This window comes from Melospiza georgiana, chromosome 26 (genome assembly GCF_028018845.1).
Source record: "Melospiza georgiana isolate bMelGeo1 chromosome 26, bMelGeo1.pri, whole genome shotgun sequence".
NCBI classification, from domain to species: Eukaryota; Metazoa; Chordata; class Aves; order Passeriformes; family Passerellidae; genus Melospiza; species Melospiza georgiana.
This window is the reverse complement of record NC_080455.1, coordinates 4,591,029-4,613,525: the sequence shown is the minus strand read 5'-3', so window position 1 is coordinate 4,613,525 and position 22,497 is coordinate 4,591,029. Positions and strand designations below refer to the sequence as shown.

Genomic DNA, 22,497 nt, shown 5'->3' with positions numbered 1-22,497 from the left:
GATCTTCTGTGATGGGCACAGCTGGCGGGAAGGAATGCAAACTTGATGTCCTGCCCAACCTGAGGATGGCAGAGAGCTGCAGCCACAGCCCAGACTCTCCCCAGGGTGCAGACTGGGCACTGAGCCAGGACAAATGCTGTGACGGAGCTGCAGTGACAGGGCTGGCACTGGCATGGACACAAGGAGGGACTGGGGAGCCTGGTGCCATCCTGGGCCTGAAGACACAGCCAGTTTGTGCCTCAGATCCCTGCTCTTCTGTTCTCCCATGTGGGGAATAACCAGAGCAGCACCCAAATGCCTCCTCTCACAGTGCCAGAAGGACACAGAAGCACTGGGGACTCACAGTGCTGGCCCAGCCCCTCTGCAGGAGCTGAGAGTGCAGCTCATTTGTTTTGCATAATAAATCAGGGTGATCAGAAAGCCTTGGGGTGATTTGCTTTGATTTTTTTCCTCTGGAGGCCAGGTACTGCCGGGGGATGTTTTTGTAGTCTGGGGACAGCTGGAGCTGCCCTCCTGTTCTTGGGACAGGGGGATTGCCCTGCTCAGGAGGCAACAGGTCCTGTTCACCCCATCGTATCCTGTCCTGTCCCATTCATCCCATCCCGCTCCATCCTGTTCATCCCATCCCATGGATCCAATCCCATCCCATCCCATCCCATCCCATCCCATCCCATCCCATCCCATCCCATCCCATCCCATCCCATCCCATCCCATCCCATGGATCCCATCCCATCCCATCCCATCCCATCCCATCCCATCCCATCCCATCCCATCCCATCCCATCCCATCCCATCCCATCCCATCCCATCCCATCCCATGGATCCCATCCCATCCTATAGATCCTGCCCCATCCCATTAATCCCATCCCATGGATCCCATCTAATGGATCCCATTCCATCCCATCCCATGGATCACATCCCATCCCATGGATCCCATTTCATCCCATTATCCCATCCCATCCGCTGGGGGGCGCTCGGGAGCTCCAGGCCGGGATGAGGGCGCCCCCTGCAGGCCAAGCCGTGGCGGCACCGCGGCCCGCACGGAGCTACCGCGACTACAACTCCCAGCGCCCCTCGCGGCGGCGAACGAACTACGGGTCCCGGTGCGCGGCGCGGGGCGCGCCGTGCGTGCCGAGCAGGCCGCAGTGCGGGCCGGGGCCGCGGCGATGCTGGAGGAGGCGGGCGAGGTGCTGGAGTCGGTGCTCAAGGCCTCATGCCTCCCGATCAGCGTCCTGCTCTTCGTGCCCGCCGTGCTCCTGCTGCTGGGGCCGCCGCCTGCCGCCGAGGCCGCGCACGAGTTCACGGTCTACCGCATGCAGCAGTATGAGCTGGGCGGGCAGCCCTACGGTGAGGAACGGCTCGGCCCGGCCGGGCCCGGTGCTGCCGGCAGCGGCTCCCTCAGGGCTGGTGGGGCCGTGGGAAGGGAGCCGCGAGCCCGGGGAGAACCCAGGGTAGGGCGGCCAGGCCTAGGGGAGGGCTCGGGGGGTTTGGGAGGCGACAGCGGCCGGGCCCAGGCGCGGAGAGGCCGCGGGAGGGCCCCGGGTCCGGCCGGGTCTCAGTGCCCAGAGGGCCCCGGGTCCGGCCGGGTCTCAGTGCCCAGAGGGCCCCGCTGGCCGGGTCTCACTGCCCGGGCTCGGTACGAGCGGGAGAGGGGCTGGAGCTCCATGGAGGTGACCCAGAGGTAGCCAAGGAGCCCCGGTCTGTGGGCTCTGTGTTCTGGGCTCCTGCATTGTGGTAAACTCGGGTGTGAGCTCAGCTTTCTCCTTTTGCCTTTGAGTCTTTTATTGACAGGTTAGTTCCTCTTTGCTCTTCATCCTCCTCATCCTCAGCTCTGTGTTGCTCCAGTGGCTCCATTTCAGAGCCAGTCCCCCCCCGTGTTACAGCTGACCTTTACTTCCTCCTTTCTCCCACTTGCAGCCTGCTGGTTGTGCAACACCTTTCTCTGGGTCAGAGACACGCCCTGTGCTGGAGTCCTTGAGGTGCTGCAGCCCTCAGCCTCCTCCCCTGTGTGCCCACAAACCCAGAACCAAAGGTTGTTTCTGGATCATCTGTAAAGATTTTATTCCAGGCCAGGGCACGTGTTCTGTTTGTGAATGACTCTTCCTGTAGATTTAACAATTAACAGCCTCACTTTTAATGTGTGCTGTCCATGAGACACCACCTCTCATTCTTTCAGACCTTAGTAAGCTCAAATATACGAGATATGAATTGCAGCTGTGCCTGTGTACTTCTTAAACACTTCATGCTTCTGCTGGCTTCTAAATAAATGAAATTAATTCTGGGTTCTTCCATCACAGTTTCTCAGAAGGTGTCCACACCTTGAGGGTTCTGACAGCCTCAGGAGCTCCAGGGCAGGCCCTGCATGGGGGTAGGACTCTCTTTGCTCAGGTGCTGGGAGCTGTTTGCTGACAGCCTTAGCAGGGATCTGATTCAGCTGCCTTTCACTTTGCTTGCCTGAATGTCCCCTCTACCCAAGTGCTCACAATTTTGTGACCTCTTGAAAAGCCAGGTGTTATTTTTTTAAGATGCTTCCAGTTTACTTTTTCTGCTGTTTCTTTTCCTGGAGCCTTTTAGCGTGGTGGGCTGTTTCCTTTGTTCCTTCCTGCTGCTGTTCCTGTTCCCTGTGTGTTCTGAGATGTCTTTCAGGATAAAAGCTGCATTTCAGAGCAGTCTAAATTGGAAGGGACCCACAAGAAATCCAGCTCTCAAAGGGAGTTACCCACAGAGGGATCAAACCCATAACCTTGGTGTTACTAGCACCATGCTCTGACCAACTGAGCTCATTTGTTGTTCCAGATTCTTGTATTTTTGTTTCCAAAAATACCAAGTAACAGGTTGCTGCTCAGCCTCCTCTTGCAGAGGGAAGAGTTTTTTGTCAGCATCACTCATGGAGCAATTTAAGAACAAGCTTGGACTTCCTCTGATACTGATAGAATGAGAATTCTTTGGTTTGGAAATGAGTGATTTACATTTACACACAGCTCTCTGTAGAGAAACTACAGAAAATGAACCTGTCAGGAGAATACTGTTGTGTCTGCCCTGTTTAGATGTCAGAGAGAGCAGAACTTCAGGTGCACATCATTCCTGTGGGAATGGTGGAGGGATTATCCTCATTTTGAATTGTTTTTCTCTGGTTGGAGTGGTGGTGCTGTTAATATTTGTTTGTTTAGTGTCAGAGCTCTGTGGGGAGAATTCACATTGTGCCTGGCCTGTTTCTGGGTGTGTGGCCCTCACTGATAATGTGCAGGGGAAATGCAGATTTTTCTTGTTTAGGTGTTTCTGTGACCAAACTAATGTTAGAGTTAAGCTAAACCAGGTTTAAATGTAGTTCTTAGCAATGCTGCTGTCTGTCCCAGAACAATGAGCTCTCCAGTGGAGGTGCCAGAATTATAGAAGAATAAATTGACTTATAAATTATAGGGTGGGTTTGACCCTCTCTAATTTCACAAGATGTCCTTTTGGCCCTCCCTTGGGGAATGCAGCAGCTTCTGGCAAGCTTGCTGTGCTCCCAGGGGATTGCATTTCCAGTGGGGGATTTGATCTGCTGCAACTGAGAGCAGGAGAGGGCGAGCCCTGAGGAGCAGCCTGCTCTTCCAGAACCTTCTTTGGGGTTACCTGGGGCACTCTGGTGTCCTCAGGGTGACAGGGGCCAGGCTGGTGTCCTCAGGGTGACATGGGGCAGGCTGTTATCCCTTCATCAGGGGCTTCTGCAGCTCAATCCTCCAGCTGGGGGAGGCTCTGGAGAGGCCAGGCTGTGTCCAGGTGTGTTGATTATCAAGTGCAGGTGAGCAGACAGGTAAGCTGAGTGTTGTGTTGAGGATTTAGCCTGGAAGGTGAAGCTCTGGGGTGTGGAACAAGGGGCCAGGCAGGATTTAGGCTGGAAAGTGAAGCTGTGGGTTGTGGAACAAGGAGGGTCTGGCAGGATTTAGACTGGAAGGTGAAGCTGTGGGGTGTGGAACAAGGGGCCAGGCAGGATTTAGGCTGGAAAATGAAGCTGTGGGGTGTGGAACAAGGGGAGTCTGGCAGGATTTAGACTGAGAATTGCAGCTGTAGGACATGGAGCAAGAGGTCTGGCAAGATTTAGACTGGAAGGTGAGGCTGTGGGGTGTGGAACAAGGAGGGTCTGGCAGGATTTAGACTAGAAGGTAAAGTTATGGGGTATGGAAGAAGGGGGATCTGGCAGGATTTAAACTGGAAAGTGAAGCTGTGGGGTGTGGAACAAGGGGTCTGGCAGCATTTAGGTTGGAAGGTGAAGTTGTAGGGTGTGGAACAAGGGTTCTGTCAGAGTATAGAACTGGAAGGTGAAGGTGTGGGGTGTGGAACAAGGGATCTGGAAAGATTTAGACTGAAAGGTGAGGCTGTGGTGTGCAACAAAGGGGGTCTGGCAGGACTTGGGCTGGAAGGTGAAGCTCTGGGGTGTGGAACAAGGAGGGTTTGGTAGGATTTAGACTGGAAAGTTGCAGCTGTGGGACATGGAGCAAGAGGTCTGGTTGGATTTAGACTGGAAGGTGAGGCTGTGGGGTGTGGAACAAGGGGTCTGGCAGGATTTAGGCTGGAAGGTGAAGCTGTGGGGTGTGGAACAAGGAGGGTCTGGCAGGATTTAGACTGGAAGGTGAAGCTGTGGGGTGTGGAACAAGGAGGGTCTGGCAGGCTGTGGCTGCACAGGAAAACCCACAGACACCTCTGCCCCATCTCTGACAAGGACAAGGAGGCGAACTCATCTTTCTGCAGCTTCTGGCCTCTCTGCAGCCCACCAGGCTGCCCCCAGGAGTGTTGTGAGCAGGAGGCAGGCTGGATCAAGGGGGTTGGGATGCAGTTCCTTATGTGCCCTCCTGCTTTCCCTGCTGGCAGGCACCAGGAGCGCCGTGCTCAACACGGAGGCGCGCACCGTGGAGGCGGACGTGCTGAGCCGCCGCTGCGTCATGATGAGGCTGGTGGACTTTTCCTACGAGCAGTACCAGAAGGCTCTGCGCCAGTCAGCTGGGGCTGTGGTCATCATCCTGCCAAAATCCATCTCCTCTGTCCCCCAGGATGTGGTGAGGGTAAGCAAAAAAGTTTTCTTTCCCTTTCTTTCCCTTCCCCATGGGAGGTGTGTTGAAGGGAAGCTTGGTTGCTGCAGGGTTGGAAGATTGTGTTCTAATTTTAAAACTTCTCTCTCTCTGCTTTGGTTGTTGATTTTTTTCTTGACACCTCTCTGTGGTGGTGTTTGCAGGGGTCCCAGGATGAGGGAAGAGATGAGAATGTTGACTCCATGTTTCAGAAGGCTGATCTATTATTTTATGATATATAGTATATTAAAAGAAAATGATATATTGGAACTCTACGAAAAGAATAGAAGAAAGGATTTCGTCAGAAGGCATGAAAGGAATAGAAATGAATGATAATAAAATCTGTGACTGACCAGGGAGTCTGAGACAGCAGGAAAAGGGAAAAGCAATGTTCCTCACTCAGGGTCACCAATTGTGGTGGTGTTCACAGGGGTCCCAGGATGAGGGAAGAGATGAGAACCTTGACTCCATGTTTCAGAAGGCTTGATTTATTATTTTATTATATATATTATATCAAAACTATACTAACAGAATAGAAGAAAGGATTTCATCAGAAGCCTAGCAAGGAATAGAAAATAATGAAATAATAATAAAATCTTGTGACTGACCAGATAGTCTGAGACAGCTGGACTGTGACTGGCCATTAATTAAAAACAACCACATGAGACCAATCAAAGATGCACCTGTTGCCCTCCACAGCAGCAGATAATCATTGTTTACATTTCATTTCTGAGGCTTCTCAGGAGAAAAAATCTTAACAAAAATATCTTTCATAAAATATCACAGGGACACCTCTTGTGTTTAGCAGATGTTAAGTTTGTGTCTCCCTTAAATCTTCAGCAATTCATGGAGATAGAGCCAGAAATGCTTGCTATGGAAACCATTGTGCCAGTCTACTTTGCAGTGGAGGATGAGGAGCTGCTGTCTATCTATGAACAAACACGAGCTGCTTCTGCATCACAGGGTTCTGCCTCAGCTGCAGAAGGTGAGTTCTAGCAAGGAGAAACAAGTTTTGAGGAAGACAGGGCTGTTCCCACCCCTGGGAGGAGTCTGCACCATGAACCAGTGTTCTGTCACCTTTGTGTTTATTCTGTCTTTGTCAAAGTGTTTAGAGATTCAGTGGAAGAAAAGCACAGTATAAGAAAGCAATACTTGACTATATTTGGATATGCAGTTGCAGGAAGTTCTCAGTTTCACCCTGTTTCAAGTAAGGTAGAAATCAAAACTAGGTTAAATCAACATAAATGTTAAGTTATGATGGTGTGTTGGTAGAAGCTGAAACTTATTGTCTGACCACAAGTCAGTTTGATACTTCCATGTAAATAATATGACTGTCTTTATTTATCTGCTGTTTATGACTAATTTTAGCACTACTGGGGAAAAGTTTTTGACCAGCCAAAAAACTGGGATTTTAGTACAGACTGAAAAAGCACCAAGATTCTGTGTCATTGCATAAACACCAGTGACAACTGAGAGGCCTTCAATGGTTTAAAGCTGTTCTCTCCAAAGCTCAGTTAGCAGGGGAAAGGAAGGGATGAAACATCCCCAGGTGTACATTGTGGGGTTTTTTTTGGTGTTTTTGTTTCAGTTCTGCTGCACACAGCAACTGCCAATGGCTTCCAGATGGTGACCAGTGGGGCTCAAAGCAAAGCTATCAATGACTGGCTCATCCCCAGTGTGGAGGTGAGTTGTGGATGGATGAGGTGACTTCTTTTATTGGGATTTTATCAGGGGAGTCTCAGCCAGGTATCTGAAGTCCTCACAGCTGAGGCCACAGCAGACTCAGCAGGAATGTAGAAGTCAGTCTGTCCTTGTACAGACACACAGGAGGTGATGGGGACTGACCATTCTCTCTTTCCTCTGCAGGGAAGGCTGACAGGGCTGGGTGGAGAAGACCTGCCCACTGTTGTGATAGTTGCCCACTATGATTCCTTTGGAGTGGCTCCAGTGAGTATTTTTTCCCTGGAACTCTCTGTTTCTGTCCTTTTCCCCTCTGCCTTAAGGCTGTGGGGCAGTTTCTGTGTCTTTCCTTGGCCTTAAGGCTGTGGGGCAGTTTCTGTGTCTTTCCTTGGCCTTAAGGCTGTGGGGCAGTTTCTGTGTCTTTCCTTGGCCTTAAGGCTGTGGGGCAGTTACAAGTGGAGCCCAGTGCTGTCCTGCAGCTGTTCTGATGGCTGAGAGCCAGTGCAGCTTTGTCACCTTGTGTCTGTCCCACCTCACCCTGCAGTGGCTGTCCCACGGGGCTGACTCCAATGGCAGTGGGATCTCAGTGCTGCTGGAACTGGCCAGGCTGTTCTCTCGGCTCTACACCTACAGGAGGACCCATGCTGGGTGAGAAACTGCTCTGTTTGGGGTTTCATCTATGTAGCTGACACGTGGAGGGGATGATGTGGGGAGCAGATTCCATCCTCAAGCACTGGGAGCTCCCCAGTTTTAATTTCTCCTGAGTATGTGCCATGTGGGAAGTAGGGATGGCCAGTTTCCTTTGTGGTTGTGATTTCACCACACCTCCAAGTGCAGGAATTCCTGAGTGCAATTCCAGTTCCTGAGTGCAGGAATTCTTGGAGTGCAGCATGCTAACCTTTTTCTTCTTTGATGGGCAGGTATAACTTGCTGTTCTTTGCATCTGGAGGTGGCAAGTTTAATTATCAAGGAACTAAGAGGTGGCTGGAGGATAATTTGGACCACACTGGTGAGTAAGGGGCTGGTTCTGTTGAAAGTTTATAATTAATCAGCTCTCCTGTGAGAATCCTTGCGTTTTTAGGGAGGTGGAAATCCCAGCACAAGATGTAGCAATAAAAATTTGGATTTTTCTGTTCCAGATTCCAGCCTGCTGCAGGACAATGTAGCATTTGTGCTCTGCCTTGACACCCTGGGCAGAGGCAATAGCCTTCATCTTCATGTCTCAAAGCCTCCCAAGGAGGGCACCTTGCAGCATGCATTTCTGAGAGAACTGGAGATGGTAAGGAAAAATTCCTGGGAATTTGGGACTTACTATACAGCTCTCCATGAGAGGAAGGAAGATATGAAGAAAGGTGTTATTAAATAATTCATGTATTAAATAATTCATGTATTGTTTAGCATCACTTGATTTGAGGTGCAGACAGATCCTCATGCCACAGTCCCAAGTGAAGCAGATCTACAAATGCTACCCTGTACAGATATTAAAACAGCTCTTTTTGACCTGAAAATAATAATAATAATAATAATAATAATAATAATAATAATAATAATAATAATAATAATAATAATAATAATAATAATAATAATAGTAGTAGTAATAATAGTAATAATAGTAATAATAATAATCCAGCTTTAATAATAACAACAATAACAACAAACCAGCTTTAATAATATCACTAACTGCACCTTATGTTGTGGAGCACACAGAAGTGAGTGTAGGCAGGCAGGCCAGTGCAGGGTGGGACTCTGCAATAGTTCATGTGTTATTTGGGATTACACAATTTGAGGTGCAGACAGATCCTCATGCCACAGTTTCAAATGAAGCAGACTAGATCTGCAAATGCTACCCTGTACAGACATTAAAACAGCTCCTTTTGACCTGAAAATAATAATAAACCAGCTTTAATAATATCAATAACTGCACCTTATTCTGGAGCACACAGAGGTGGATGTAGGCAGGCAGGGCAGTGCAGGGTGGGACTCTGCAATAATTCATGTATTATTTAGAATCACTTGATTTGAGGTACAGACAGATCCTCATGCCACAGTCCCAAGTGAAGCAGATCTACAAATGCTACCCTGTACAGACATTAAAACAGCTCTTTTTGACATGAAAATAATAATAATAATAATAATAATAATAATAATAATAATAATAATAATAATAATAATAATAATAATAATAATAATAATAATAATAATAACAACTAATCAGCTTTAATAATATCAATAACTGCACCTTATGTTGTGGAGCACACAGGAGTGGGTGTAGGCAGGCAGGGCAAAGCAGGGTGGGACTCTGCAATAATTCATGTATTATTTAGCATCACTTGAAGTGCATACAAATCCTCATGCCACAGTCCCAAGTGAAGCAGACTAGATCTGCAGATTTTACCCTGTGCAGACATTAAAACAGCTCTTTTGGACCTAAAAATCCAGCTTTAATAATATCAATAACTGTTCCTTATGTTCTGGAGCACACAGAAGTGGGTGTAGGCAGACGGGGCAGTGCAGGGTGGGACTCTGCAATAATTCATGTATTATTTAGCATCACTTGAAGTGCAGACAAATCCTCATGCCACAGTCTGTACAGACATTAAAACAGCTCTTTTTGCCCTGAAAATCCATCTTTAATAATATCAATAACTGCACCTTATGTTCTGGAGCACACAGAAGCGAGTGTAGGCAGACAGGACAGTGCAGGGTGGGACTCTGCAGTGGGGCAGCACCCCTGAATGTGATTTCACCACACCCTGAATGGTTTCCCTTTGTCCTCAGGTTGTTGCCAACCAGTTCCCAGAGGTGAAGTTCTCCATGGTGCACAAGAAGATCAACCTGGCAGAGGACATGCTGGCGTGGGAGCACGAGCGCTTCGCCATCCGGCGCCTGCCCGCGTTCACCATCTCCCACCTGGAGAGCCACAGGGACAGCCTGCGCAACAGCATCATGGACAGGAGGTGAGGGGCTCCAAATCCAGCCAAAATCCAGCCCAAAAACCTGGCCTCACAACTGTTTGTGCTGTTCTGGTGGTCAGGGTGTAGCTGGAAAATGGTGGAGTTGGGCTCTGGGTTCAGGCTCTCCCACCTGGAGAGCCACAGGGACAGCCTGCGCAACAGCATCATGGACAGGAGGTGAGGGGCTCCAAATCCAGCCAAAATCCAGTCCAAAAACCTGGCCTCACAACTGTTTGTGCTGTTCTGGTGGTCAGGGTGTAGCTGGAAAATGGTGGAGTTGGGCTCTGGGTGCAGGCTCTCCCACCTGGAGAGCCACAGGGACAGCCTGCGCAACAGCATCATGGACAGGAGGTGAGGGGCTCCAAATCCAGCCCAAAAACCTGGCCTCACAACTGTTTGTGCTGTTCTGGTGGTCAGGGTGTAGCTGGGAAATGGTGGAGTTGGGCTCTGGGTTCAGGCTCTCCCACCTGGAGAGCCACAGGGACAGCCTGCGCAACAGCATCATGGACAGGAGGTGAGGGGCTCCAAATCCAGCCAAAATCCAGTCCAAAAACCTGGCCTCACAACTGTTTGTGCTGTTCTGGTGGTCAGGGTGTAGCTGGAAAATGGTGGAGTTGGGCTCTGGGTTCAGGCTCAGTGAAAAGTGGGTGTTTGTGGAAGAAGCTGGTGCCATTGGCAGGTTCATGATTCCCTCTTCTGCTTTAGGACACGAATAGACACTAAAGCACTGACCAGGAATACTCAGATCATTGCTGAGGCTTTGACAAGGGTCATCTACAATCTAACAGAAAAGGTAAGAGGTGCTCACTGTGGCAGTGCTGGCCAGACTTGTCCTGCCCAGGCAAGCTCAACAACAACCTGGGTTATTTCTTTTTTCCATTTTCCCTTGCAGGGAGCACCTGCAGATATGCAGATCTTCACAGATCAGATGGTAAGCACAGTGCATTATTTTTATAACCTAGATTCTGGGAGAAAGCTCTGATGTGTGATTGACTCCCTTTCTCTGGTGGTATTTTTTTGCAGGAAATCCAGCAGGAGCAGCTGGAATCAGTGATGGACTGGCTGAGCAGCCAGCCCAGGGCTGCCCAGCTGATTGATAAGGACAGCACCTTCCTCAACACCTTAGAATATTACATGGGACGTTACCTGAAGGATGTCAAGCAGCACCATGTGAAGGCAGACAAACGGTGAGAAAAGACATGAAAAACCAGCCAGGACATGCAAACTGGCTTCCCCCTGGACAGAATTTTGTCTCTGAGCTGCAGCTTTCCTGGTTTCTTGACATGCAGCTTTGGTCTTTTCTGCTCTCCTGTCAGTTTTGGTTCATGCTTGGTGTTCTCCCAGAGAAAGCTGCTTGTGATTCTTCACAGCACAGGAACAAGGCACAGCAGCTCCCTCTGTCTGAAAAGCTTGGTTTTAAACTGTTTTGGTTCCACTATTCCCACTCTGAGAGCTGGAGAAGGTTAATTTTTGGTTAATTACAAAAAGGCAGCTTCCATCCTGCTGAACCTGCTCAGGCTGAAGCTGTTTTGGTGAACAGAGGGAGGAATCTTTCATGTTCAGCCTCTTTGGAGACAGCTGAACACCAGCATGAGTTCTGAATTGTGTCCTGGGGCTTCTGAGAGCAGGAAAACAAAGTCCTGATAACTAAAACCAGCTCAAAACTAGTGTGGGGGGTGGTCATGCTTGCCTGGTTGGGTGAACTTGGGAACAGCTCTGAGCTGTCCTGACTGCAGGGTCAAGAAATGCAGCAAAATCTGAAAAATTTCTCCTTTGCACAGGGACCCTGAGTTTGTTTTCTATGACCAGCTGAAGCAGGTGATGAATGCATACAGGTATGGAATTCCTTTGGGCAGGCTGTGCTGTTGTCTCAGCCCCTGGCAGGAACTGCTGCAGCAATTTCATGTTCCCTTTTCCTTATTCCAGGGTCAAGCCAGCAATCTTTGACCTGCTCCTGGCTGTCTGTATTGCAGCCTACCTTGGTGTTGCCTATGTTGCAGTGCAGGTAAGAGACACTGATGGATTATTTTCCTTCTAAAACAAGTTAGATCCAGAAATTCACACAGTGCCAGCACTAAAGCTGGAATAATAATGTCACTTACCTGTGCTGTAGGCAATCTCTTGCCATTCTAATGCAAACCTGGTTTTTAGAGCTGTTTCTTGTACTCAAGGACATGCATAACTCACTTGTTAACCTATTTTGGCTCCAAACTGAAAATTTACAACAAATTTTACCTTGGTAATTTAAAGATTTGTAGCTTGTACTATTAGGAAATATCTGAACTTGGGATACAGCTTAGAAATGCATCTTCAGAGTTCTGCTTTCTTTTTTCAATGAAACCAGAAATAATACAGCCAAATTAAATGTAATTTTTGTGTCAGTGTTAACCAAGACAGTGTGAGCAAGGCTTTGTTCCTGCCTGGGTTCATGAAAGGAAAGCTTTTTAGGTCACTCTCAATTTTGATCACTTTGTGTGTCTATTATTTGTTTAGGGAAACCACAAGCATTTAAAACATACTTTGATTTCTATTAGCAATCTTTGTTAGTTCTGTTATTTGAATTTGAAATTATTTGAAGCCTGGGTCTTATTACATCTGTCAAATATCAAATCAAAATACAATCAACCCCAGCAAAATCAAAAGAGGAATTAAGTAAATTTCTAAGTCACTGGGGAAAGAGAGGATCCAGTTAAAGAATTGTGACTTTCTGGAATCTCTGTTTGCCTGGTTCATTTTTACCTTCCTGGATCTGCTGGCAGCAGTGTTTCTATAGAGACCAGGAACCTGCATGTGTTGAAGTCTCCTCGCCTTCAGAAGGAACAGAATTGCATTAAAAATAAAAATTTCAAAAATCTTTAACACATCTTCACAATGAGGTGGTACAGACCTGCACAAACACTTCTGTAAGCCATCATTTTCTGTATAACTTGGCTTCCTTGTCATAATTCCTCATCCATCAAGTCCCACTCCATCTCCAGGATGAGTGGTTGATGCAAACAAGGCACTGCATTTACTGCTATTGTTTTAAGCCTTCTGCCAAGCTGTGTGTTCAGAACTGTCATGGTGACTTTTTTTCCCTTCTGTTTGCAGCACTTTGGTCTCCTTTACAAGTTGATACAGAGATTATCCCTTAAAACCAAGCAGCAGTGAAGCACCAAGTCCCCCACCCAGCAGCACTGAGCCATCGGTGAGCCCATTGGGAACCTTCTGCCTTCCACTGAGCCCTGCTGCTCCTTTCCCTTTGTCTCCTCTTTGCTACTGTACAGAGGGGAGGAAGGCATAAAGAAAATGAAATTTTAACTCCTGTGCACCTCTGAAGTGCTTTTCTTCACCTTCTTCCCCTGACTTGCACCATGTCTGGTTTTTCCTTTGCATTTTGGTGAGGGAGAGGCTGAGAGACTTCAGCAATTCCTGCAGTTTTGATTTTTGAGCAGCTTCTCTTGAGTGTCACCCAAAGTCCAGCACCTTCATGGACACTGTCACACAGCCAACCTGGAAACTGAAACTACAGCATCTCTGCCCAGCAAACAAGGACTTGGAGCAGTTTTTAAAAAGAAAAAAAAAAACAAAAAGTGCACATGCAAATTAAAGAGAATGCAATTAGCATGTTTCCTTATGGCACCTCTTCCTTGAGTTCACTGCCTGGCTTCAGGGAGTTGTGCTGAGCAAGCAGTGTCTGCAGCAAGCACCTTCTTGCATTTTATTCAAACTCTGCCCCTTTTAGGGGGATCTTGAGTGTTTTTACAGGATGAGGGAAGATTTAAGATGGGTTTCTGGCGTCAGGGTTCTGCCAGGAACAGGTTCTGTCCTGTCTCTCTTGCAGGATGCATTTTGCTGCGTATATGATTTCTCTGGAGGTTTTTGCTCCTTGAACAGTTCACAGCTGTCACCACTCTGTGCTAAACTCTTGCTTGATTTTTGAGGGGTGTTCCCTTCTCCAGCTGCTGCAGGATCATGTTCTGTGCTGCTCCATGTACTTACACAAGCTGGTTTTGTTGATAACAAGAGAAGAGCAGCTCAGACATGGAAATTTTATTGAAATATTACAAGCCCTAAGCTAGTTGTAGATCTAGAAGATAACCCTGAGCACTGTCCTGCCACCCAGCAAGTTTTGAGTCCTTTTCTGTAACCTCTTCCGTGTACCTGAGGTCTCTTCACATGCCACAGTGACAATTTTTTATAAATTTAAGCTACTACTTGTAATTAAAGCAGCATATCTTAGGCTGAAAAGCTATTTTTGAATTGAGGTGGACCTTTTTTCTTTGGAATGCAAGGAAAATTCCAGCTGTGGATTCCTGTCTGCTGGTTAGAAAAGGGATTGTTGTGGCCAGTCACTGTCCTTTGGATGGGCACCAAAGCCATGATTTCCATCCTCCTTTGTTTATTTTAATCTCCTTCTTGGAGTATTCTTATCCCATGATTTGTCTTTTTTGCTACTTTAAATATGTAGCAATTTGTTCTTTAAAGGATCTTGTGTTTTCCAGGAAAGGCTGCTGGTGTCAGTGGCTCACCATGGTGCCAGCATGGTGCCAAGCACTCCAGAACCATCAGCCACCCAGGGAAATCTGCCTTTTCCTCATCTTCTGAGTGCTCATTTGAAATGTGTCTCTCTGCCTTTTCCTCATCTTCTGAGTGCTCATCTGAAATGTGTCTCTCTGCATGCCTGAGGTGCTCGTGGCACTCCTCTGCCAAATGAATTTATAATGACTTCAGAAGTTGCTGGAGTGGCTGCAAGGCAAGCCTTGATTGTTTTCCACTGGTTTTTTATGCTCTGCCCATAGAGACTGCATCTGCTGTGCCCTGGGGAGCTGCAGGCCCTGGGCTGGGTGGGTTTAGAGCACACATGGTGCAGTCAAGAACTCTGTAGGCTCTGAATATTTAAGAGTAGTTTGAGTCCTCCAGCTGCAGCATCAGTTTCTGGTGTGTTACACTGAAGGAGGTGCTGTTCCCTCCAGTCTAGCAGATTATTTCACTAGTCTCAATGCTTACTTTGCTGAGAAAAATAGAAAATTAATATCAGCAATGCTGCTGCAGCTTGAGTTGATGTGTGTAAAATTTGGCAGTAATGGGCACGAGTGAACAGAACAGACCTGGAGCTTGTTCCTTGCTGTGGAAGCTGCCAGCCTTCAGTCTTCCAGGTGAGAAACTCAAAGTTCACAGTGAAAAACTTCCACCCAGTGTGTTTAGCACAAAGAAGACACTTTTAGCTCTGTGTGGTGTCAGCAGTGAACTGTTAACACTCCTGATGCAGTGCCAGAAGCCAGTGGAAACAACCTAAAAAAAAAATAATGAGGAGAGTTCATAAACCTGAGGGGCAGTTGGGATGGTTCATTGCTCTCTCCCACACAATATTAGTTTGTCCTGCAATCCTTTTCTATCTCTCTCCCTGGCTGCCATAAAAAGTAGTTTTTACAACAGATCAAAGAGTTTTTGCTTTTGATCAAAGTACATGTGCACTGAAACATAAATGCTCAAATCTGAGATAGTCAAATCCCAACTTCCTTATAGCTGGAGCAGAGTGCCCATCCTGGGATTGAGTTTAAATCCCAATTTCCTCATGGCTGGAGCAGAGTGCCCATCCTGGGATTGAGTTTAAATCCCAATTTCCTCATGGCTGGAGCAGAGTGCCCATCCTGGGATTGAGTTTAAATCCCAATTTCCTCATGGCTGGAGCAGAGTGCCCATCCTGGGATTGAGTTTAAATCCCAATTTCCTCATGGCTGGAGCAGTGTGCCCATCCTGGAATTAAATTTAGTTCCCACATTTTTGTTTCCTTGGTAAGTCAAGAGAGAAGCTTGCAAGGAGCCCCTGGAGCTGATCTGCACTGCAGCATAACTGATCAATTCAGTCACCAACACAAAGGCAGAAATCCAACAGGTGTTGTGATAAAATAAAAGTTCTCCACAACATTGCAGAAGAGCTCTGTGTAGCTGATTCTTGTTGCCCTTATTTTTACATATCCTTTTTTGTTGAGGAGTTTGCCTGGCCTGTAAGGCAGAGCATGGAAAGGATTTTATCCACATCCACACACAAGTGGCTGGCAGTTGATACTCCTAGCCAGAAATCCATTTTCTTTGCTATTTATCTGACTTCACCTGTTGTCCTGCTGCTGTCAGAGTCTGCAGCTCACAAAAAAATTGGTTTTCCAGCAGGTTTTAACTGAAGCTGTTAATTCCTTTTGTCCACTTCCACCTGCATGGGCACTATTGGGAATTGTTTGGGAGTAATTTGGATTATTGTAGTTCATCTCCCACATGAGAGGGGTTGGTTTATTGTTGGGAGAGAAGTAATGCTGTGCAATATGAACTCCACTCCTCTACTCAGTGCAGAGAAAATCCTGAAGCCAGAATGGAATTAGGTCTCACTATCTGTGGCTGGAAGTCACCACAATCTATTCAGACATTCAAAACCACAGCTATACCCAAAATTGGGTTTTGAGGGTGTTTTGTTTGTTTTAAATCTCATGCTCTTACATTGTTCATGGCCCAAGCTCAAATCCCAGGCTGCTCCTTAAACCCCATGTTTAAGCTGGATTTTACATTTTATTTGGTCTTGACTCACCAATCTGAAATGCTGGGGCTGCTCCTGGATGTCTCAGAAAATTGGGCAGAATTTTTGAGTGTAGACTCCTGCTTGCTCACTTTAATCTGTTTAGTTTCTATTTGTAGTTACTGCATAGCAACTCCAAGGTTATATTCTGGAATATTTGCAGCTCAGGAAAATGATTTGATTTATCTAGCAATGTTAACTCAATTATTTATCTCTTGTGTGCCCTGAAGAACAAATGTATATTGAGGTGAATATTTAAAAGCTAATAGAAAATTCAATGCAGTTGATTTACATATTTTAGGACTGTAAATGTAATAATATTTAAGTATTTTAACTTTGGGGTTTTTTTTTTTATTTGTTTGTCCCTTTTTCCCTTGGAAAATAAACCAAGTGAATAGGATTGATGGATAGATTTGTCAGAGAACTATTTGCTCACAAAAAATGGAATCTCCTTGCATTATTTGGAGGAATAGACACCTCTACAAAATGGGAGAAAATCTATGTATTTAAAAGCTTCATCCTGTCTAGTCAAAATAGTATGACAGAAAACATTTACACACTCCAAGCATGATTCCAGCACCTTGAGGTGAGCAAATTCCTGTTTATTCTGAAGGTTTGTGCTCATGTGAAGCAATTAAAGATTCTATGCAAAACAGCTTTGGTACTGTGAAAAACTGGTTACCTCAGCAGGCAGCACTGTGTGCTCATGGAGATTGTTGTGCCTCTGTCCTTACCCAATGCCTGTTTGAACACTGAACTATTTATTCCAATTATAATCAGCATTGCAAGAGATCTGTTCCCTGAGTTTGTCCGAGGTGTGGAGTGGCAGAAGAGGAGAGCTGGATGTGCACTCACCCTGGTGCTGAGTTCAGCATCAGAACCCTGAGGGATTCTCCTTGGGAAACCCAGAACCAGCAGCATGTGGGGCTGTGTGGTGTCCCCACAGTGACACAGGCAGCCTTTTGTCACTGTTTAATAAGAAATGACACAATCATCAGAAAGCTGAGTGGCCTAAAATGTGTTGTCTTTACTTTGAACCACTTCTTTTATATGCTGATCAATACAGCTGGACCTGATTGGTCATTTAATCCATACATTTCACCTGATTGGAAATCAGAAATCCTCAAAATACGTTTGAGGAATGGCTGAGGGAGCTGGGGGTGCTCAGCCTGGAGAAAGGGAGACTCAGGGGTGCCCTCATCATTCTCACAGCTCCTGAAAGGTGCCTGTGCTCAGCTGGGGCTGGGCTCTGTCTGCAGGAACTGACAGAACCAGAGCACACAGCCTCAAGCTGCACCAAGGGAAATACAGGTTGGATATTAGGAAAAGGTTTTTTACAGAAAGGATGATAAAGTTCTGCAATGGCTGCCTGGGCAGGTGGTGCAGTCCCCATCCCTGGGTGTGTTTAACAAGGCCTGGATGTGGCACTGGGTGCCAGGGTTCAGCTGAGGGGTTGGGGCTGGATTGGATTTGATCTTGGAGGTCTCTCCCAACCCAGTGATTCTGGGATTGGCTAATTAACAAGACACCCTTCTCTGCAGGTTGCTGTTGGATTTCCCTTTTAGGAGAGTGCTCTGTGGTGGTTTTTCCTCATGGTGTGTTCCCAAACACTCCTGCTCTACAGCAGCACTCAGGCAGCAGTCTACTCCAGGTCATGGGAAGGGCACACTAGAATATGAATCATTCAAAGGAACTGCTAATTAGGAGGCCTGTTAAATAGAGGGGAAGTTAAAGAATATCCCTTTCCCTGTGGCAGAGAAAAATGACAAACTACAGAAAGAGTGGAGAGAGGATATTTTATGCTCAAGCCCTAAATGGATCCCACTCTGCAATCAGCTGCAGCAAGCACAGCCTCCCTCAGCAAGGCTTTTCCAGACCTTACAACAGCTTGCGTCTTCCATCTATTTTTGGTTTTTCTCTTGCCCTGGTTTCCATAGTATCTGAATGCTTCATGCTCTTAAATATATCTGACACTTCCAGCACCTTGCTGAAGTAGGAGGTACAAAGGGCTTTGCTCTTTGGAGCTGCTGGAGCTGGAATAGCCTGGGGATGTGTGGAAGATGTGGGGTGGAGTCCTGAGTGCAAAATGTGCTTTTCTAGAGGCTGGGTTTGTCATAGCAGGAGAAAAGAAATCCTCATAAAACTTCTGAAAAAAAATATGTGAAGGGCTCAGTGGTGTAGTGCTGGGAGCAGGGGTGGAGATGATGTGGTGATTGCCACATTCTCCTCTAATCCTCTCTGCTTTATTCAGATGCCACATTTATTTCTCTCAGGTTATGGGAACATGAGGGCAACAAGGTTGTGTCCTGAAGCCAGGTTGTTAATGTTGTGAGCTTATTCCTGTGGAATATTTTTAATAGAATATATAATAATATATTTCAATATATTTATAATAATATAATATAATATAATATAATATAATATAATATAATATAATATTATATTATATTATATTATATTATATTATATTATATTATATTATATTATATTATATTATATTATATTATATTATTATATTAATCTAATATTAATATATTAATCTAATCTAATATAATATAATATAATATAATAATATCTTAATACAGTGTAATGGGGAGTAATGGGAAGATAGAGAATTTACCAAAAAGAAAGAGATGAGTGAGAAGCAGAGGATGTAGGGATGACCCCAAGATTCTAGGAATGCTCACTCCTTTTATTTTTAAGGAATACCCAGATGACAGCATGTGACAGAAATTACCATCTCTGTGATCCAGGAGTGTTTGGGGAGCAGGGGGAGAAGCCAGATGAAATCAGCAGAGCTCAATATCTTTGCTGATTAAAACCAGGTCCAAACTGAACTCAATCAGCTTAATTGAGTGTTGCAGGATTGTAGAGCTGAGGGAATTTCCATTATTTGGGAAAGGACAGCTCTGTGCCATTCTTTCCTGACCAACTTCCTTTCAAGCATTGGAATAAACTGCACACAACCCAAACTTCTTCCACAAGGTGGTGTGTTTTTATTTGTTTATTTGGGTTTTGTTTTGTTTTTGAAATCAATCCTCACAGAACAGCTGCTTTTAATATCTGCACAAAGATATCTGGAATCTGTGATGGTCACTTTCAGTTCACCCACTGTGACAACTCAGGTCAAAAAAATCCTCAAACCTCAAAACTGAGTTAATTTTTGGGTTCTTGCAAAGTTAAAATGTTAAAACTCCCTAACTCTGGTAAAACAGATATTCAGTGAAAGCTAAACAGCAAGGTCTTGGTGGACAAGAGAGGATAAAAGCTGATGGCAAGTTAAATCCTTTTACACAGGATATTTTTCTCTTAGGCTGGCAGCCTGGCTGCAGAATCTTTTACACCAGACAAGAAGCAATCATATTAGAGGAATAACTTTTATCTCCCCAAGATACTGTCTTATTGCTTGGATATTTCCTGCCAGGACTGTCTTACCTACTCCTTTGGCTTTTCTGCTTGGTAAGGAAAGGCAGATTGTTTTAAAGGACCTTTTTTTTCCCCTCCCTCTTTTTTTTTTTTTTTTTTTTTTTTTTTTTTTCCTGGGCTGTGGTGAGGATTTTCTGCCTTAAATGGTGTCTCCTAGGTGATGTGGAAATTCAGAGCTCCAGCTCGTATTTTCTATTTTCTCCATCCCTCACTGCATTTAGGAGCTGGAAGGACTAGGCAGGGGCTCCTAAGGAAAAATGCACCTGGCTGCTCCTGCACCCTTTGTTTGAGCCCTTGAGACTGGACCTCTTCACCTTTCTTCTTAAGCTGCCCCATCTAAATGCAAATATTCATATTCCATAAGAAATTGAATCCAAATTCATATTCCAGGCAAGTCTAGATGTGTGTAAGGAAAATATTTTGGGTGTTTTTCACTAGCACACATCTCTGCAAAAGAGAAATTTGTTGGGTACACAACATGGTTTTCTTCTAACAGTTCTTTTTTTGAAGGAGCATCTCAGGTTTGGGCAGAATCTGTTCCCTCACCCCCTGGGAATTGTGCATCTGAACTCTGTTGTGTTCTTCCAAGCATTCTTGTATAGACTGCATGACAGATGCAACATGTTTCTTCTCCCTCTGCACAGGTGACCTCTCATTTCCCTTTTTCTCTGTTTTGGTGCTAAGATTCCTTTTCTCTTCCCCTTAATCTTGTTACTCTGGTATATAATTCACTGTCTGGCTCTGCAAACCCCAGGTGCTGATTGACAGCTGTTCTGTTTTTCATTTACCAGCAGCATTTTCGTGTCTGTTGTTCTTTACTGCAGTCAGGGTGGTTTTAGTATGTCCATTCATGGACTCCAAAAGAGACTGGATTTATCTTTCCTTCTAAACAGACATTTTCTACCCGAGGCACTGAGTCCCTTGAGCTGTAACAAAAGCCTAGAGCAGCTTGTGCTGCAGCAGCTGATGAGAAAAAGCAAGCTAGGCATGCAAAGGTGCCTGAAAACTTGACTTGCTTAGGTGTGATTCATCCAAGGTGAGGATTGCTGCTGTTGCCATAAAGCTTTCTTGTTTTAAACATTGCCTTCTCTGCTTGCAGCTGTTAAAAAAGAGAACAGCTTGACTTGCCATAGGCTTCCCAGCTGATGCATCTGTGCCTTCCAAAGAGATGGCAGAACCCTGGCAGCCTCTGCAGGATATGTCAACAGAAAGTTTGACCAGTGTGGGGGGGTTTAGGGTGAATTTTAGGGGTGATAACACCGTCAAACACAAGACAGCCCTCCAACCTTGCAGCATCCCTGGGTTGCAAGGTTGTAGGATTGGGATCCCTCTTTTTCCTAACCCGCCTTTTCCTGCTGTAAGTATCTCCTGGTGAAGGGGCCTTGGTAAAATCACACCTGAGAGATCTGGGTAGGGTTTGAGGTTCTGGCATACGGGGAGAGGATAGGATGAAGGATGGGATTTGGGAAGCAGGCTGGAGAATGCTGAGTTGGGCTGCAGAGGAGCACAGAGCTGTGGCTGCCCTGGTTATGTTGTGCTGTGTAGTAGGGTCACCTCTCCACTCTCTGCTGCCCTCCCTGAGCAGGATCCAGGGCAGGAGAAAAGGGAAAGGCAGAAAGCTCTCAGCAGAGACTACACAAGGGGAAGCAAGGCCAGGCTGTGCCTGCACCAGGTCCTTTCACAGGCACAGCCTGGCATTGCTCAGAGGAGCCGAGCACCTGACTCTGCCACAGCTCTCTCCGCAAACAACCCAGCCAAACCCCCTCCCTCCTCCCAGCGTTCATCCTCAGGGACACTGGGGCAGCATGACAGGCTGAAATGTGTGCTGTGACGACAAAAGCCGTGCACGCTGCTGCGGAGGGAATGCTCTGTAGGAGATGCAGGCAGCGTGTGGCTGTGGGCGGCGGAGCGGGGCTGGGCTGCGTCCCTGCGGCTCCCGATGGAGCCTCGGCTGTGCCTCAGCGTCAGCCTGGCGTGACAGAGGTGGGGCACAGAGGTGACACAGCCCCGAGGCCACCTGAGCACTGACATCCCCTCAGTGCCTCACAGCATCTGGCAGAGCTGGCGGAAAGCGGTGGGAGAGCGATGCAGAGCCTCCCTCACACCATGAGGGAGAGCCGGTCCCCTCAGCAATAATGGCTGCTCCAACATGGATACACAACCTGACCATCTGGCACGGTCTGACACAGAACCGGGCTGGGGATCCTCCACCCCAGTAAGGAGGGAGCTGAGCCGCTCGGAAGAAAGGGGACTTTCCCTAGAAAGGCAGGGACAGACAGACAGACAGAGAAGCCTGACTGGGGTTGTAGAGCTGGGGCCGTGTGTGGCTTCCCCTTCCAGCTCAGCCCCCTCCAGCCCCCGTGCTCGCTGCTGGGTCACGGCTGCGTTACAAAATTTTCAGCTTTAAATAATCTCTTCGCCTCCAGACCCTTGTGCTGAGGCACCAAGAAAATGGGCCGCATGCTAATTTCTGACACGGATGTGGAGCGGCTCTGCCTTCCTGGGTGCTCTGAGCTCTCCCTTGCTCCCAGGGCCCTCAGCGCTCCTGGGCCCTAAAAACACAACGGGGACGGGCATCGCAGCGATCACTGCCGCCTTGTTGCCCTCACCACCCTCTTGTCCCAGCCGGTCTGGAGTGACCCTCCCGGGTCGCTCCCGGGGGTCTCCGGTGCCGTCCCCGCTGCCCCCCGTTCGTGAGGGGCCGCGGCGGCGCGGGGCCCGGCAGGGGGCGCTGTGGCGCAGCTCTTTGTGGCGCCGCGGCGGCGGCGCTGGCGGCGGGGCCGTTCCCGCCGCGCTGCCTCCCCCGCCCGCCCGCCCGCCCGCCCGCAGCCGCGCCGGGCG

At 47.1% G+C, this 22,497-nt stretch overlaps 1 protein-coding gene across 1 annotated transcript; it reads left to right on the top strand.

Moving 5' to 3' along the window:
• The first annotated feature begins 1,140 nt into the window (after window positions 1–1,140).
• Window positions 1,141–17,021, top strand: NCLN (nicalin). The gene is made up of 15 exons (XM_058040916.1): window positions 1,141–1,346; window positions 4,851–5,041; window positions 5,888–6,032; window positions 6,636–6,730; window positions 6,914–6,994; window positions 7,272–7,375; window positions 7,648–7,736; window positions 7,867–8,006; window positions 9,506–9,684; window positions 10,387–10,474; window positions 10,574–10,612; window positions 10,705–10,868; window positions 11,463–11,516; window positions 11,608–11,686; window positions 12,772–17,021. Exons 1-15 carry the CDS (start codon window positions 1,166–1,168, stop codon window positions 12,829–12,831), a joined length of 1,689 nt encoding a protein of 562 aa, XP_057896899.1. The 5' UTR covers window positions 1,141–1,165; the 3' UTR covers window positions 12,832–17,021.
• The last annotated feature ends 5,476 nt before the right edge of the window (window positions 17,022–22,497 follow it).